Source organism: Saccopteryx bilineata, chromosome 4 (genome assembly GCF_036850765.1).
Source record: "Saccopteryx bilineata isolate mSacBil1 chromosome 4, mSacBil1_pri_phased_curated, whole genome shotgun sequence".
Taxonomy (NCBI): Eukaryota; Metazoa; Chordata; class Mammalia; order Chiroptera; family Emballonuridae; genus Saccopteryx; species Saccopteryx bilineata.
In genome coordinates this window covers 204,810,331-204,829,870 of record NC_089493.1, presented here as the reverse complement: position 1 = coordinate 204,829,870, position 19,540 = coordinate 204,810,331, and the positions used below count along the sequence as shown (strand labels likewise).

At 37.3% G+C, this 19,540-nt stretch overlaps 1 protein-coding gene across 5 annotated transcripts in view; it reads right to left on the bottom strand.

Moving 5' to 3' along the window:
• TENT2 (terminal nucleotidyltransferase 2) overlaps positions 1–19,540 on the bottom strand; it is a 71,354-nt gene that overhangs the window by 41,427 nt on the left and 10,387 nt on the right. For 3 of the 5 annotated variants that reach the window (XM_066273645.1, XM_066273643.1, XM_066273644.1), the window contains exons 4-7: positions 15,970–16,207; positions 3,599–3,713; positions 3,416–3,507; positions 761–839 (exon numbers count right to left, since the gene is read on the bottom strand). In XM_066273645.1, the coding sequence (XP_066129742.1) occupies positions 761–839; positions 3,416–3,507; positions 3,599–3,713; positions 15,970–16,207 (524 nt within the window). The remainder of the gene's footprint in view (positions 1–760; positions 840–3,415; positions 3,508–3,598; positions 3,714–15,969; positions 16,208–19,540) is intronic. The other 2 variants (XM_066273647.1, XM_066273646.1) reach the window with 1 other exon arrangement.

Here is a 19,540-nt window from a genome sequence, read left to right as displayed (position 1 = left end):
TGTATCTCCTTTAATAGATGTAAGTTGATCAAGGGTAATAACTTTTTACTTGACTTTGAATTTTTCACCTCAAAATCTGACACATGAGGAATATCTATCTGTTAAAGAAATGCAAAAATGCCTTTCCAACATTACAGTTAGTGTGACTTTGTCCACAATATTCTGTGGAAGTGTAAAATAAATTGAGATGGCTCAACATGTGAATTAAAATCTGCTTAGTTAGCTTACTCAAAGAATAAAATCTTACAATAAAATTGCCTAAGTCAACAATTTTGCTTTCTATTGGAGTAATTCATTCGGGCTTCATGTTCAGTGATCATATTTTTAAAATTTGATGTCATAAATTGAGTATCACTGCAAAACAGATGAAATTCTCTCTCTCACCTGAATAAGACTTTATCTGTGTCATTCTTGGTTTTTTTACAGATCTTTATATTACTGCCATTTATATTTATGTCTTAGTTTCCCTAACAGTCTATAATCTTTTAAGAAAAAAACCTGAAGCTTATATATCTGAGTTCTCCACTGCACTCAGTGTGGTAACTTGCAAGTAAACCCAATAAAAAACTGATGAAAAAATGATTATTCTTTTTAATCAAAACTTCAACAAATTCCTTTAAAAATTTTATATATAAGGAGCCACATAATATCTATCCTGACTAGGAAAGAAACAATTCTTACCAGAAAATAAAGTGAGAGACATATTTTAAATAAATAGTTATGTCAGATGACATATGAATTTGAGGCATATCAAACTTACAAAGTCTAGTACAGAAGTGTTTATGGACTAAGGTGAGTATATGCCGTGCTTCAGTCTTCTGATTTACCTGAAAAAAACACTGAAAAGTTAAAAAATAAAATGTTTTTTCATTATTTTTCTAAACTTAATGTTTTGTCTTCTTAATGTATCTCAACAAAGAGAAAACATATGTATTATACTTTTCTTTGGAGTTACTTTTCAATTACACTAAATTGTATTATAGAAAAAGTCGATTTTTATGTTATCTTTCACACTAACATTTCTAAATCAATTTCTGATTTTAAATCTAAAGCGAAATTTTAAAAGAAATATGGAAAGAGCCCTGGCCAGGTAGCTCAGTTGCTTAGAGCACTGTCCCAGTATACCAAGGTTGCAGGTTCAATCTGCAGTCAGGGAACATACAAAAATCAACCAATGAATGCATTATTGACTGAAATTTAAAAAAATTGCTGTCTTTCTTTCTCTCTCTCTCTCTCTCCCCCCTCCTCTCTCTCTAAAATCGTAAATTAAAATATTATTTTTAAAAAAAGATATACTGAAAGAGCTATATGTCATGTTTTTCTTTATTATAAATGTACAAAAAAGCAATGTTTGTAAAGAAAAATTAACAAAATTTAAAGTTTCTGTTACCTGTTTTATTTCCCCATCTAGATTATGAGTTGCTTAAGGATAAGTAAGTTAAAATCTATGGAGTCTTGGCCCTGGCCGGTTGGCTTAGCAGTAGAGCATCGGCCTGGCGTGCAGAAGTCCCAGGTTCGATTCCCGGCCAGGGCACATAGGAGAAGCGCCCATTTGCTTCTCCACCCCGCCACCCTCCTTCCTCTCTGTCTCTCTCTTCCCCTCCCACAGCCAAGGCTCCATTGGAGCAAAGATGGCCCGGGCGCTAGGGATGGCTCCTTGGCCTCTGCCCCAGGCGCTAGAGTGGCTCTGGTCGCGGCAGAGTGATGCCCCGGAGGGGCAGAGCATCGCCCCCTGGTGGGCAGAGCGTAGCCCCTGGTGGGCGTGCCGGGTGGATCCCGGTCGGGTGCATGCGGGAGTCTGTCTGACTGTCTCTCCCCGTTTCCAGCTTCAGAAAAATACAAAAAAAAAAAAAAAAAAAATCTATGGAGTCTCACTATAAATTGTGACAATGTGATTCAGACACAGGAACAAGATTGAAAGGTTAGTGGGATGTGCCTGAGTATAATATAATTACATGACAGAAAGTTTTAATTAAAATTCTGGTCTTCTCCACTATATTTATTATTTCTAAGAGGTTTTTTTTTTTAACTTTCTTTTGTATAATTTCAAAGTCTAGAAAATATAGTTTCTAATTTGCAGTAACTACAAGCCAATTTTGTTAATGGAATAATAGGAAGAGTAAACATATATTACCATTCAATAGTTTCTCTTGTATTTTTAAAGAGGTAAACTATATAAGAAGGCCTTTTAAAATTATACTGAAAGTAATTTAATTTTTGGTAATTCAGAAGAGACCTCAGTATATTAAAGACGCTGCTTCAGCAGCAATTACAGGGGTATTAAGAATACACACGTGCCTGACTAGGTGGTGGCACAGTGGATAGAGCGTCGGACTGGGATGTGGAGGACCCAGGTTCGAGACCCCAAGGTCACCAGCTTGAGCGTGGGCTTATCTGGTTTGAGCAAAGCTCACCAGCTTGGACCCAAGGTCGCTGGCTCGAGCAAGGGGTTACTCGGTCTGCTGTAGCCCCATGATCAAGGCACATATGAGAAAGCAATCAATGAACAACTAAAGTGCCCCAACGAAAAACTGATGATTGAGGCTTCTCATCTCTCTGTTCCTGTCTGTCTGTTCCTATCTATCCCTCTCTGACTCTCGCTCTGTCTCCGTAAAAAAATACATAAAATAAATAAAAAATAAATAAAAAGAATACATACATATCAGTTAACAGGGAATTCAAATAAAGATAATACTAAATAACAAAATTTAATAAAAAGAAAAAAAATAAACAAAGTCAAAGTATCAGAAGAAATACATTACAATAGTCTTATTTTAAATTTCAGCAAAATCTCCCTTTTTGTATTCCCAAAATATGTAATAACTCCAAACTCCATAGCATTTCCAAAGGGGTAAAAAAAATAAAGAGTAAAAATAGAATCACTGAAAATTCAAATGGAAAGGAAATATATCAAGAAGATAATGCTGACACATGCTCTTTTCTGCTATATCCTGGTAACATATCTAACTTAATGATGATTCAAACCGAGGCAGAACTCTTTTCTTTTTTTAATGTTTATCTTATTGATTTTAGAGAGAGAGGAAAGGAGAGAAAAAGAGAGATGACAGGAACATTGATGATCTGCTCCTGTATGTGCCCTGAGCGGGTATCGAACTGACCACCTCTGTGCTTCAGCACGATGCTCAGCCAGTCGAGGGATCCCATCAGGGCAAGGAAGAACTCTTTAAAAACACAGTAAAGCCATCTCGCTTAATAATGTCAAAACAAGTTAATACTAAAATTCCTGTTACGTTTATTGTTTAAACACCTTCAAAGAAAACAAAGTATTTCCTGGCTTTCCTTGAATTACTATAAACAAAAAATAAAAAGAAGTAAAACAAGTTATTTTCCTCAATGATTTTTATATAAAACATATTAAATGATTTAACATGAGAATAAATGTTTCATTACTTACTGGTTCCTCTTTAACAACTAGACATAAATCACCATCACTGCTTCGGGTTCCAAATCCATTTAAAGAGGATCCAACCAAAAAGAGTCTGCTTTCTACAGAAACAGAAGAGAATTATAAGGTATTATTTATAATTTAGAACAGAAATTCATATACATAATAAGCATGAAAAACAGGGCAACATACGTGGAAATAACAGCTGAATTTCCCTCTGCAACTGTGTTCGACAGAGTTCTTTCTTCTTTAAATCACTTACTTGTTGCTGACATGCTTCAAATAACTCCAGTATCTGCTGACTCAACTTGAATCCACCACAAAAAAAGTAAAAATTTTGTTCAGAAATGAAAGTAATTACGATAGTGAGAAGTGTAAAACAATAATACCAATAGCATTTTAAAAATACATTTATTTTCTCTTTAACACTTTCTAATCAAAACTACTGTTACTCAACTAACAATAGTTACTTTAGTAACTGAAATAGTTATTAACTTTTACAAAGTAAAGTACCACTCAAGTCACAGAAAACTCTAGTCACAAATAATTCATAGTAAATATAATCCACAGGTCAGCAGACTTCAACCTTCTGTTGCTGTTTTATACGGCACGTGAGTTAAAAATGGTTTTCATATCTTTAAAAGTTATAACAACAGTCTGACCTGTGGTGTTGCAGTGGATAAAATGTTGACCCTAAATGCTGAGGTCACTGGTTTGAAACCCCCAGCTTGCCTGGTCAAGGCACATACAAGAAGTTACTTTGAGTTGATGCTTCCCGCTCCCCACCCTTCTCTGCCACCCTTCCTCCCCACCCCTCCCTCTCTCTCTCTCTCTCTCTCTCTCCTCTCTAAAATCAATAAATAAAATCATTAACTTTTTTAATTTAAATTATAAAAATAAATAGATGTGACAAAAAGCGTAAGTGGCAAAATCTAAAATATTTACCATCTGCCCCTTTAAAGAAGAAGTTTGCCCAACCCCTGGTATTCATATCAGAAATACCAAATATAACAGACTTTACATGAAAAGTCCTGGGTCATCTATGCACATGCAAACCACTCCCTTCCCCATTCTTAAAACAATGCCCTGAATCCTGATGTACTGTCATCTGCAGATAGATCTCCCTGTTTATCTACCTATCCGGTTCACACTTTCCCCTACAACTCAACTGTTGCTATCACCACAGGTGATTTCCATATCTATAATGAGCTACATACAACTTATTTCCACTGTTTCTGAACTTCTTTTATTCCAATATTTCTCATCAGCATTACACTCCCATAGTCACAACATCGTCTTTGTAATAAAACAGAACTTCTCTGGCTCTGGAATTTTAAATTCCATTATACTATCTTGGCCTCAATCTCTTGTCCAGTTCTTACTTTCTTAGCCCCTCATACCTGCTCTAGAACCACAAAGACCTGGACTCCCTTGAATTCTCTCTTTCCTCCCAATCCATCAGCACCTGAACAACACAATTTCTGTCCCTATTAAATCTATATACCCCATAATGCATTCCTTGAGCCACTCTTTTATCATTTCTTAAAAACATTATTCTCTTGTCATAGTCTAACATCTGTCCTGCAAAATCTTACTCTTAGGTCAACACAATCATCTTCTCTGCTTTTATATCCAAGATGCTAAGAGATAAAACTGAAAAAAATTAAAAATCCCAGAACTGGCATCTTTTAAATTTATAGTTTAAGGACTAGCCTAATGTTGGAATCACTCAGCAATTACTTCAATGCTTCTGGATATTGTGCTCATTTTTCATCATCACCGTTCCAAAATCTTTACTACTTTCCTCAAACTCCCTATACATATCTCACTTTCTTTAGTACATAACTTCATATTAAAGTTTACTAAGAAAATTGAGGATACCAGATATGATATACCTCAGCTTCCTATCTACAAATTAACATATCTGAATGAAATGTCATCTCTTTACCTCTCCTGTCAGACACTGTGAGACAAACAGTCCTCTTAACCCTGTTCAAAGCTAATCCCTCCACCAATACTTTTGTTTCCAAGCTTTAAGATTACCTCCATGACACAAATACCTCCATCAGTTTTTCAATCTGTCATTTTCAGCCTTTCTCTTTCTAGGCATTCCCCAGAGTTCATGACAAGGCATAAGTTTCACCCATCACTTTTACCATGTTTAGAATACTCATTTTAAAAAGGCAGAGGCAGTCTGGGCAACTTGGCAATGAAAGAGATATAATTCTTTTAATATTCCTGAACACTCCCCCCAAAAAACACAGCAACTAGGAGAATAAAGCAAACAGATCATACCAAAAAAAAACAAAAAAATGGCCAACAATATTTAACACAATTAATTGACTATTACTCATTAAACTGAATATATGAGGAGTTGAGACCAAACACCAATTGCAGTAAGACCCACATGGTATCAGAAACATTAAGAATAGAGGGATTTTGCCTGACCAGGTGGTGGTGCAGTGGATAGAGCATCAGACTGGGATGAGGAAGGACCCAGGTTCGAGACCCCGAGGTCGCCAGCTTGAGCGCGGGCTCATCTGGCTTGAGCAAGAAGCTCACCGGCTTGGACCCAAGGTCGCTGGCTCCAGCAAGGGGTTGCTCGGTCTGCTGAAGGCCCCCGGTCAAGGCACATATGAGAAAACAGTCAATGAACAACTAAGAAGTCGCAACGCGCAACAAAAAAACTAATGATTGATGCTTCTCATCTCTCTCCATTCCTGTCTATCTCTGCCTCTGTAAAAAAAAAAAAAAAAAAGGAAAAGGAGTAAAAAGGAAACTTTAAAAAAAAGAAAGAAAAAAAAGAATAGAGGGATTTTAGACAGCCATAAAGCCAAAACATCAAGAAATCAAATTGCCTATAGGTACTACTTCCCACTCCCTTCCTTAAATTGAGGGGTTCAATTTGGTGTCCAACAGCAACCAAAACTGAGGGGGAGTTCCACAGGCTACCACCCACAGGCAAACGCAAGAGAATCACAGAAAGATCAGAAACCTCAAAACTAAGTGAAGCATCTCAGTACCCAGAGTAGAAACTGCCAGGAGGAGAAATCTAAACTAAGCAGTTCAAGCCATTAGAAATCTAAACTAAGCAGTTCATGATGGGCGGTAGCAGAGCAACCAAACTGCACCGCGATTGGCCCACCATGAAAGCTGGAACGCCCACTAGTGGGCAGGAGGGACCAGGTTGACCAGCACTGCAAAAGTGGGTGGTTTTTATAAAAAGGTGGGCCAATTGGGGCGTCTTTGAATTTTGAGATGAGTTTTGGCTGAGGCTTTCTTGGTACTGATTATAAAATAAAAAGATGATTATGAATAAATTATTCAAGATTTCTTGTGTAATGTTTAATTTTTGAAAAGGAGCAAATTTTTTGGAGTCTCTTAGTACCCTTGGAGGAGTATTTTGTAGACAGTTATCTTACAGATCTCTCACAGGCTTTATCTTAATATATATTTTTTAATTATAGTATTTCATTTTATTTAGAAACAAAGAACAAATTGAAAAGAGGGATAAAATATATATAAAGCATTAGCTCACTGAATTTCAATACTTAAGCTAAGTTTATACCCACATCTCCTGCCAATCTTCCAGTTTAGTGAGATACATGTAACAAAAACTTAATCTATTTAAGATGTAAAATGTGATGATGTTTGGTGGATATATATATATATACATTGTGTAATTACCATAATCAAGCTAATTAACATGTTTATCACCTCATATAGTTACTATATTTTTTGTGGCAAGAACACTTGAGATCTACTCTTGGCAAATTTTACATATACAATGCGTTATTATTAGCTCTAGTCACTGCCTGTATATTACATCTTGAGAACTTATTCACTTTATAACTGTTTCTATTTTGTTTGTTAGTTTATTTTGTTCATCCTCAATTTCAATCAATCTTGGATCTGGCTCTCTTCTCTCCCTGGACAATCATATCCATACTCTTGGCTTCAATTATCACCTATATGCTGATGCTTACTAAGTGTACATTTCTAGTCAATACCTTGTTCCTGAATTCCAGATCTGTATATATTAAATTACCACTTCTAAATACCTAATTTGATATTTCAAATGCACTTTAAAGGCAACATGTCCACAAAACTCATGAGGCCCCTGATCATCCTCCAACTCCTTTTAAAACAAACACACACACACACACACCCTTATTCCTCTTCCATTTTATTGGTTCTCAACCAGGGGCAATTCTGTACACCAGGGGACATTTGACAATGTCTGCAGACATTTTTGGTTGTCATAACTGGGAATTAGTGGCATCTAATGAACTGAAGTAGGAATAGCCACATACCTTAGGATGCACAGGACAGACCCTTCACACCAATGAAAGATGGTCCAAAATTTCAATACCACAAAGGCTTAGACAACCTAATTATCTAGCATCAAATCCCATCAGTTTCATTTCCCAAATATAGCTTAAATCCCTCAATTTCTCTTCATCTTAACTACTAGGACTTCCCACCTTTCAGGTGGGAAATCGCTGCTTTAGAGAGAAGGAACAGCATGTTTGAAGGTCCTAATGTAGAAAGAAGAACAAAATATGCAAAGAACTGAGAGAGACCAAGATGGCTACAGTTTGGGTGATTAAGAAAAAATGACTGAAGTGTGGTAGAAGTTGAGAGAGGGGCAGATCATGCAAGGACTTGGATGTCCTTTTGGTCTTTAGCTTAAGTACAGAGGTGAATTTTTTTAACCAGAAAAGAGAAATGAATTAAAATTACTCTGACTTCACTGTATGAAGTTGAGCAAGTGTGGTTGTAATGTAGGGAAGTTATTGTAAGCCATCGGAAATACATATTTTATTTAAAAATGTATTGTGTAGGCCCTGGCCGTTGGCTCAGCGGCAGAGTGTTGACCTAGCGTGCGGAGGACCCGGGTTTGATTCCCGGCCAGGGCACACAGGAGAAGCGCCCATTTGCTTCTCCACCCCTCCGCCGCGCCTTCCTCTCTGTCTCTCTCTTCCCCTCCCGCAGCCAAGGCTCCATTGGAGCAAAGATGGCCCGGCACTGGGGATGGCTCTGTGGCCTCTGCCTCAGGTGCTAGAGTGGCTCTGGTCGCAATATGGCGACGCCCAAGATGGGCAGAGCATTGCCCCATGGTGATTGGATCCTGGTCGGGCGCATGCGGGAGTCTGTCTGACTGTCTCTCCCTGTTTCCAGCTTCAGAAAAATGCAAAAAAAAAAAAAAAAAAAAAATTTATTGTGTAATAAATATGTATTTTCCGATGGCTTTAGGCGACCCCTGTGTTTTGGTCATTCAACCCCCACCGGGGTCGCGACCCACAGGTTAAGAACCACTGCTCTAAAGCATTCTCTCCACCCCCACCACTCTTTCACTAGTTACACCTATTACTCTTTGGATTTCAGCTCAAATACTACCTCCTTTCCCATCCCTCAGCACTCTGTAATTTTCCTTCATAGCACTTATACACATATAAAAAATAATTGTCATCTCTACTGTCGTTTTTTAATGAATTTCCCTCTCACTACACTGGATGTCCATGGTAAAGAGATCACATATATTTAGCACAAATTTACGTCATAAAGCTAGCACTCAGAAATATTTGTTGGTACTAAATAAATATAGAACCTAATCTACTCCAAGAGTTTCAACTGTCACCTTTATTGTAGGCGACTTCAGAATTTGTATCTCTGTCCCTGACCTTGCTTCTGAAATATATACTGCCAGTTCAGCTATAACACATTTTTATGCAATACCAATTAGCTTACAGACAATTGGCAAATAGAATGGTATCAACTTAACATGTCAGTGGGTTGATTTGTATGTGGAACTGAAATTATGAAATTATAACCTTCAAAAGAAAGAAAAAAAGCCTTCAGAGCTTTACTATACAGGCAGGAGTCCTTATAGATCTAAGACGCCTAAAAAGAAGCATCCGTACCCAGGATTCCCAACCAATAAAGCATCCCCCAGCCTCACACAACTCTCTGCTGGTATATTTCCTTTGTGTCTACCTCAACAAGCCTCACTGACTCAGAGCTCCATTTCTAACTGCCTTAACTTAGTGCCTACACCAACCCAATCTCAACTCTATTCTGTATATTTTAATACCCTGTGTAGCAGCATCCAGCCATGCTAAGCCATTTACCTGATCTGTCCATCTTGTTAGTGTTCAGTTACAAAATTATTTAGTCTGCTCCAGCCTTACTTTCCCACAGCCCTATACTCTTAGTGTACAATTTACAGAACAAGAGGTTTTTCAAGGGCACAAATATTATATCAGATTTTCCAACAGTTTCAAATAGCTTTTGACTAGTTCCTCAATTAGCTTACGTACACCAAATCTAGGTTCCTTATGATAGTCCAGAATCATCTTAAAGTTAGTGATGTCTCCCTCTCTCTCGCCTTCGTTCAATACATTCTATTAGTTTTCCTTATGCATGGTATCTCATGTCTTTTCCATTAGCCACAACTGAAAACTTCAGCACCTCTCATCTGAATAAATTTAATAGCCTTCAAGGTAATTATCCATCTTCCAGGCTTTCCTATTTCAAACCAAACTCCAATATCTTCCACCAAAAATCTTACTGTGCTATATTCCTCTACTTGAAAACCTTCAATGGCATTGCACTGTGAATCAAGGCTCCAAACTAGTGCTCCACTTTCATTACACACCAAATCTCCCATTCAGTTTACTCTGTTGCAGAGATAAACAGAGGTAAACCATATCAACCATTAAGCACACTGCTGGGTAAGACTATCAATAAATATTAGCTATTACTGTCATAGATTACCTGGTATTAAATACAATCAGTTCTAAGAATGTTACCTCCCTATCCTTGATTTAAGCATCTTATGTCCCTTCTTTTTGTATTATTAGAGACAAGGGTCAAATCTTGGTTGTGTCACTTACTAGCTGTGACCTTGACAAGTTATTTCGTATTCTGAGTCTCAGTAAAATTAGGATAATATCCATGTTTGGGGTGGGGACGGGAGCATTGGAAAGACTAAATGACAAAGTATACATAGAATGCCTAAAAAAGAACAGACATCAATAAATGTTAGTTTTCTTAAAAATGTTCACTTAGGCCCAGGCCAGGTGGGTCAGTGGACAGAGCGCAAGCCCAGCGTACAGACGTCCCAGGTTTGATCACCGGTCAGGGCACACAGGAGAAGCAATCATCTGTTTCTCCTCCTTTCCCTCTCCCTCTTCTCTCTCTCTTCTCTCACAGCCAGTGGCTCGGTTGATTTGAGCATCTGCCCCAGACAAGGGTTACTGGGTATACCCCAGTCAGGGGACATGTGGGAGTTTATCTCCCCTCCTCTCACTTTAAAAAAAAAGCGTTCACTTAAATATATAATTAGCACAAAACTAATTGCTTGCCTTCTTTCTCCCACAAATAGGCAGTACAGAGTAATACTCAAAGAAACTAGTTTAACAGAAAAATGTATCTTTATCCCTTTGATATAAACGCTTATCTTAAAAGCATAAAATTTAAGAGAATCTTTTCCTATTCTACTAAGCAAAGAAAAAGTTACTGATATGGAAACATACTTTACTTGATCTTAACTGAGTAATATGAATTATGTTATTAAATTTATTGAGACTCAACATATACCTAGTTCATATGTAGAACTAGTAATTTAGTTAGTTCTAATAGTTAACTGTTATACAGTGTGTCTATAAAGTCATGGTGCATTTTTGACCGGTCACAGGAAAGCAACAAAAGACAACAGAAATGTGAAATCTGCACCAAATAAAAGGAAAACTAGCCCTGGCCGGTTGCCTCAGTGGTAGGGCGTCAGCCTGGCGTGCAGGGGTCCTGGGTTCAATTCCCAGGCAGGGCACACAGGAGAAGTGCCCATCTGCTTCTCTACCCCTCCCCTCTCCTTCCTCTCTGTCTCTCTCTTCCCCTCCCACAATCAAGGCTCCATTGAAGCAAAGTTGGCCCGGGCGCTGAGGATGGCTCCTGTGGCCTCTGCCTCAGACACTAGAATGGTTCTGGATGCAACAGAGCGACGCCCCAGACAGGCAGAGCATCGCCCCCTGGTGGGCATGCCGGGTGGAGCCCGGTCAGGCGCATGCGGGAGTCTGTCTGACTGCCTTCCTGTTTCCAACTTCAGAAAAATACAAAAAAAAAAAAACAAAAAAAAAACTCTCCCAGTTTCATACCTATTCAGTGCAGTTCGATGTGGGCTCACACACAGATTTTTTAGGGCTCCTTAGGTAGCTATCCCATATAACCTCTACAGACTCGTCACTGACTGATGGCCTACCAGAACGGGGTTTCTCCACCAAACTGCCGGTTTCCTTCAACTGCTTATCCCACCGAGTAATGTTATTCCTATGTGGTGGTGCTTCGTTATAAATGCGCCGATATTCACATTGCACTTTGGTCACGGATTCAAATTTAGCGAGCCACAGAACACACTGAGCTTTCCTCTGTGCCGTCCACATCTCAACTGGCATGGCTGTGGGCTGCTCCGCTGTATACACGGTGTTACGTCATCATCTGCACATGCTGCCACAACATCCTACAGAAAGCTGGGAAGGTTTTTCTTTTATTTGGTACAGATTTCACATTTCTGTTGTCTTTTGTTGCTTTCCTGTGACTCATCAAAAGTGCACCATGACTTTACAGACACACTGTATAAATACATGCAAAATACAGAGCTACAATACTATGGATAATAAATTCCATAAAAATGAGTCTAACTGCAAACTCATAATTAAAATTCCTTATATAATAAAAAAATGTTTACATATTCATTCAAAAAATTGGTCTGACTTCATTTATATCACAGGCTTCCACATTATAGCACTACAAGAGTTTCTTATTTAGAATGAGAAACAGAGGAAGGAATAGGAGGCAGAGGAAGAAATGGTACCAAAACATCCCAAATTAGTCTTTTCCCATTTTTCTTTGTTTTTTCCTTCCTCCAATTGGTTTAGCCTAATTGTCTTTCCTATTTCATAGTAAGAAAAGAATGAGTCCTTTTTAATAAATAGTGCTGCAACAACTGAACAGCAAAAGAATAAAGCTGGCCCCCTACCCTACTTCATATCATATAAAAAATTAACTCAAAATGGATCAAAGACCTAAATCTAAAAGCTGAAACTATAAAACTCTTAGAATAATACATATGAATCAATCTTTGTGACTCTGGATTAGACAATGGTTTCTTAGACACAATCCTGAAAGCTTAAGCTGCCAAAGAAAAACAGATAAACTGGATTTCATCAAAATGAAATGCTTTTGTGCTTCAAAGGACATCATCAAGAAAGTAAAAAAGAAAAACCGCAGAATGGGTGAATACATCTCCAAATGCCATATCTAATAAGGGTCTAATACTGTATTCAGAATATATAAAGAATCCTTAAAACACAACAATAAAAATAACCACCCAGTTAAAAAATGGGCAAAGTATCTGAATAGGCAGTTCTCCAAAGAAGATGCACAAATGGCCAACAAGCAACTAAAAAGATGATCAACATCATTAGTCATTAGGAAATGCAAATCAAAATTCCAACGAGATACCACCCACTTGAATAGCTATAATCAAAGATAGAAAACAAAGTTTTGGCAAGAATGTGGAGAAACTGGAATGCTCATATACTGCTAGAGGGACTATAAAGAAGTACAACGTCTTTAGAAAACACTTTGTGCGGCCCTGGCCGGTTGGTTCAGTGGTAGAGCATCGGCCTGGCGTGCAGAAGTCCTGGGTTCGATTCCCAGCCAGGGCACACAGGAGAAGCGCCCATCTGCTTCTCCACCCCTCCCCCTCTCCTTCCTCTCTGTCTCTCTCTTCCATTCTCCTGCAGCTGAGGCTCCATTCGAGCAAAGATGGCCCAGGCGCTGGGGATGGCTCCTTGGCCTCTGCCCCAGACGCTAGAGTGGCTCTGGTTGCAACAAAACGACGTCCCGGAGGAGCAGAGCATCACCCCCTGGTGGGCAGAGCATCGCCCATAGTGGGCGTGCCGGGTGGATCCCGGTCCGGCGCATGCGGGAGTCTGTCTGTCTCTCCCCGTTTCCAGCAAAATACAAAAAAAAAAAAAAAAAGTAAACACTTTGTGGCCCTGGCCTGGCAGCTCAATTGGTTAGAGTGCTGTCCTGTTAAGACAAGTTTGCAGATTTGGGCCCAATAGGGCACAAATCAGCCAATGAGTGCATAAATAAATGGAACAACAAATAGATGTTTCTTTCTCTCCCTCTCTCCTCCTCCTCTAAAAATCAATCATTTTGTGTCTGACCAGGCAGTGGCACAGTGAATAGAGCATTGGCCTGGGACAGGTTCAAAACCTCTAGGTCACAGGCTTGAGCAGAGGCTCACCAGTTTGAGCGCAGGGTCATCAGCTTGAGGGTAGGATCACAGACATGATCCCATGGTCACTGCTTGAGCCCAAAAGTTGCTGCCTTAAAGCCCAAGGTCCCTGGCTTGAGCTCAAGGTTGCTGGCTTAAGCAGGGGTCACTTGCTCAGCTGGAGCTCCTCCCGTTCCCGCCAACCCCCATCAAGGCGCCAACCCCCATCAAGGCACATATGAGAAAGCAAACAATAAACAACTAAAGTGCTGCAATGAAGAATCGATGCTTCTCATCTCTTTCCCTTCCTATCTGTCTGTCTCTCTTGCTTTAAAAAAAAAAAACCTCTGTCAGTTCCTTAAAAAGTTAGTTTCCTCATAACCCAGCAATTTTACTTCTAGGTATTTACCCAAGAGAAATGAAAATATGTCCACAAAAAACCTGTACACAGATGTTCATAGCAACATTATTCAAAATAGCTAAAAAGTAGAAACAACCCAAGTCTGTCAACTGAGGAATGCATAAACAAAATATAGTATATCTACAAAATGATATGTTATTGAGTAATAAAATAAAGAATACATGCTATGACCTGGATGAACCTTGAAAACATGCTAAGTGAAAAGTAGGAAGACCACTTATTGTATGACTCCATTACACAGAATGTACAGAACAGGCAAATCCAGATAAAAAAAATTGACTTGTTATTGCCAGGAGGTAAGGGGGAAGAATGGGGAAGGGACTGCTACTAGGTACACGATTTCTTTTAGGGGTGATTAAAATGTACTGGAATTAGATAATGGTGATGGTTTCACAACTTTGTGACCATTTTTCTTCATAGTAAGAAAAGAATGAGTCCTTTTTAATAAATAGTGCTACAACAACTGAACAGTAAAAGAATCAAGTTGGCCCCCTACCCTACTTCATATCATATAAAAAAATTAACTCAAAATGGATCAAAGACCTAAATCTAAGAGCTGAAACTATAAAACTCTTAGAATAACACATATGCATCAATCTTTGTGACTCTGGATTAGACAATATACACTTTAAACGAGTGTATTTTATCTCAATTAAAGAAAAAAAGAATGAATAAAAGCAGCACAACTAAGTAATGAAGCGAGTGTTCCTTTTCTGACCCAACATTTTCTGTACACATGCTCTAAACCTATGCCAGTTGCTGGGAACTCAAGATGAGTAATACAAAGTCACCACACTCTCTTCAAACCCATTCTCCTTAGCATACAAATATTGTATTTCTCAAGAGTGAAACAGCTTTGAAAATGCAAAGAGTAAATATAAGCCACAGACAACCCCAAGAGAATGCAGATATTTATATTATAAACGCTTCTAAATTACCTTAGAATTTTTTATTTTTAGTTTTACTAAATATGGGAGATGATAAGAAATACGCTTCTAATAATGGTGTTAACTCGTTCTACAATGCTGATAATGTCATTTTCCAAGAACTATTATTTAAATAGCTTCAATTCGCCTGACCAGGCAGTGGTGCAGTGGATAGAGCATCAGACTGGGCTGTGGAGGACCCAGGTTCGAGATCCCAAGGTCGCCAGCTTGAGTGCAGGCTCAACTGGTTTGAGCAAAGCTCACCAGCTTGTACCAAGGTCACTGGCTTGAGCAAGGGGTTGCTCGGTCTGCTGTAGCCCCACAGTCAAGGCACATGAGAAAGCAATCAATGAACAACTAAGGTGTCGCGACAAAAAGCTAATAATTGATGCTTCTCATCTCTCTCTGTTCCTGTCTGTCTGTCCCTATCTATCCCTCTCTCTCTCTGTCTCTGTAAAAACAAAACAAAAAAATAAATAGCTTCACTTTATTTATTTGAAATATTTTTTACAAATAATGTTTTTGAAAAATCTTTCTTGATTTGAATGTATTATTTCATCATAACTCCTGGATTCTCTATTTGTGACATACAAACACAAATATCCAAAAAGAAAATACTTTTTAACACTTTATTACACTATCCATATGAAAATTTATCTTCTATAATAAGCAATAACACAGTTCTCTAAACTAGCAAATCAGATTTTTATGAAACAGAGAATATCTCATTTCATAAAATGAGTTGTACTTCCATAAAAAAAAGCTAACAAAAACCAAAAATTCAAATTTTGATAGAAAACTGTATTGAATAATACTTTAAATAGTGCAAAAAAAGGCATATTCTATTCAATCCAAGACATGAGATATTTTTGATACTTTAATATGTTATTTCTATTAACTTCCTAAAAGGTAAAACTTACATTATTATTACCTTATCTTTGGCCTCAGGCAGTGTGATTTCTCTAGGTTCTAAAATCGGTGTTTCTCGAAAAGGTAGAACACATCTGACTATATCTGGTACATAGTGTGTATGAAACAATGGTGGCATTGAGTATCTTCTTTCACCTGATAAAGGCACTATGTGGTTAACTATAGTTGGCTCTTGGTGGGGTGAATGGAAACGTTGCCGTTTACCGTCAAGAGGAAGGTTTTTTTCATCGCTTAATCTCCTGAAAACAAACAATATATCTTATTAAATGTATAACTCCCTGAATACAAACAGAAAACAATTAAGAATATACAAATAAAATGACAATACTGACTCAGCAAGGTCACATTAGCTCTATATAAATCTTAAACTATCCATTTTCAGCAAAAGATGACTTAGAAAAATAGAAAAAATGAATAGTAATAATGCATATTTTAAAAAACTACAAATATACATTATAATTAATCTCCTATTTCTGAACTATCCCAATGTTTCATCTCAGCAGTGAAAACTTTGTAGGAAAATTTCTATTTAAAGAACCACTAACAACTAAAGATCCAAATCTAACACGAAGAGGATAAAACTAAGTAAATTGAGTGCTCTACATAAAAAAAAAAAAAAGGCTCTTCAGCCCATTTATCTTCTGTCTCATCAGTAAGAAAGATCAAATTAAGAGATACAATGGCCCCTCATCTCTCGCGGGGGTTAGGTTCCAGAACCACCTCACCTCCACGATAGGTGAAAATCTGCAAAGTAGCGACCTTATATTTATTTTATTATTTATATATATTTTAAGACTATGGTCGCTGAGCCAGTCAGTGCCCAGGATACAGAGCACAATGCTTTGGTTGGTAGCCTTCCATCCATCAGCCAATAGTCTGCCATGTACGATCGCACGTGGGCAAACTAGCTCAAGCAGAAGCGGCTGTAAGCTGCATTTTCCATATGCACGACGAGTCTTTGTCTACTCATCTGCAGTACACTAAGTATTTTGTTTCAATTTAATATTCTTTTAATATTTTTTATATTGTTTTCAATTTTTAGGCTAAAAATACTTATTTTACTGCAAAAATAATTAAAATAATAAATATGTAAAAATACCTATAAACTGCAAAATCCTGCAATATAGGAAAAATCTGCAACATAAAATTAGATTTATACAACTTAAAAATCCACAATACAATGAGACCACGAAGAGTGGTCTCAGCAATATGGCTAGGGACGACTGTAGTTACCTTTCAAAAAAAAACTATAAAACATTTTTATAGCTTTGATCATTTTATAGTATTAGACAACTAAGAAAATTTGAAAATGAACTACATTTCAGATTATAGTATATTACTGTTAAATCTCTTGGACATGATCCGTGTACTTTTGGTTATTTAGGAGAATATCCTTGTTTTAGGGAGGAATGCCATGGTATGTATTACGGGAAAGTGAAATGATGTCAAAACTTACTTTCATATGGTTCAGAAAAATATTGGATAGGGAGAAAAAGAGGCAGAAAAAGCAATGTAGCAAAACTGATGAATTTAAGTTAATGTAATACAGGTATTAGTTCATTCTTTAAATTTTTTAGGAGGCTTAAAATTTTTCAAAATAAAGGGGATAATCATTAAAAAGTAATAATTTGTTGAAAAAAATTACTTCATTGATATATTAAGTTGTTCATGTAGGTAATACTTTATGCCATAGGAAATGGTCCAAGTCCTTTTAAGGCTCTAAAATTCTACTGGTCATAGATACCTCACGGTTTTTATTATAATACTCCTTTGGGATTATGCTGATTTCTCTTTCCTTGTCAGACCCACAAAAAACTGGAACTCCAACACCTATTCACTAAAAGTGAACAGTACTAAAAATATAAGAAGTATACTTAATATTTTTTTAAACATTGAAAGTAATTTAGAGCTTTACATTTTTAATTTTTTCTTTTGAAAATACCAATTTTAGTTTTTAAGATATATATAACTATGAACTAATGGAATTTACTTTTATTCATGATTCACAAATTGGCTATTAAGGCAATTTCCAAAAATTTTAAACCTCAAAGTCAATACTTTTAGCATCATTATATAGCTTTCCACAATGACAACTCTGAAGAACAACTCACAGTGCTTCTAAGCATGAGATCTAGAGCCAGATCACCTGGGTTCACACCATATTTATGCCAGATCTACTTGAGTAGCTAACTGCTTAATCTCTGTATGCTTCAGCTTTTTCCTCAACAAAAGAGGGATAATAGTACCTACCTCATAAAGTGTTGTACAACTTAATCAAATTATTATTTGTAAAGACCTCAGAACAATGCCTACTATATAATGTGATAAATAGTTCTTAGGTACTATTTTTTTTCACTGAACACAAAAATTATGAAATGTTTATATAGGCTTTAAATAGCAACATCTTTCAAATATTACCAAATCATATTTTTCAACAATCATCTCTAAAGCTCTACCATACTTATTATGTGAGACAATAATTTCTTTTAACCAAAACTGGTTAAAATTAATTGGTTCTTGATTTCTCTATAGAAATCTTTATATCATGTACAAATTCTCATTATTAACAATATTTATCATAAAATCTTACCTGTATAAAATTTAGATAAACCAAACAATTGTAAACTTTACTAGAAAGAAGCTGTTATGGTCTGAATTATGTCCCCCTCAAAAGTCTTATGCTTAAGCCCTAACCACAGTATGCCAAAATGTGACTGTATTTGAACATAGGGCCTATAAAGAAGTTAAAATGAAATCATAAAGGTGGGCCCTAATTCAATATAACTAATGTCCTTAGAAGGAGAGATGAGAGCACAGAAAACACACATGCAGGAATGACCATGTGAGGGCACAGAAAGAAGGCAGCATTTACAAGCCAAGGATAGAAGCCTCAGAATAAGCCAAATCCGCCAAAATTTTCAACTTGAAATTCCAGCCTCCATAATTAGGAGAAAATAAATTTCTGTTGTTTAAGCCAACCAGTTTGTTGTCTTCTGTTATGGTAGCCCTAGCATACAAGTACAGAAAGCCATCTGATTTAGTGAAAAAAATCTTAATTAAAAGTAGTTTTCTGCCTGACCAGGCAGTGGCGCAGTGGATAGAGTATCGAACTGGGATGTGGAAGACCCAGGTTTGAGACCCCGAGGTCGCCAGCTTGAGCACGAGCTCATCTGGGTTGAGCAAAAAAAGCTCACCAGCTCAGACCTAAGGTCGCTGAGCAAGGGGTCACTCCATCTGCTGAAGGCCCACGGTCAAGGCACGTATGAGAAAGCAATCAATGAACAACTAAGGTGTTGCAATGAGAAACTGATGATTGATGCTTCTCATCTCTCTCCGTTCCTGTCTGTCCCTATCTATCCCCCTCTCTGACTCTCTCTCTGTCCCTGTAAAAAAAAAAAAATTTAGTTTTCTGAAGAAATATTACTTTATTCCATCTAATAATTATAATGGCAGAAATAAATCAACAAAGTATCCCTAAAATTCTTTAAATACTACATAGAAGTTTTAAAATTCTGTAACAGGACTGATCCCAGAAAAAAAATTTAGCACACAGTGTCCATACAATTTTAAAA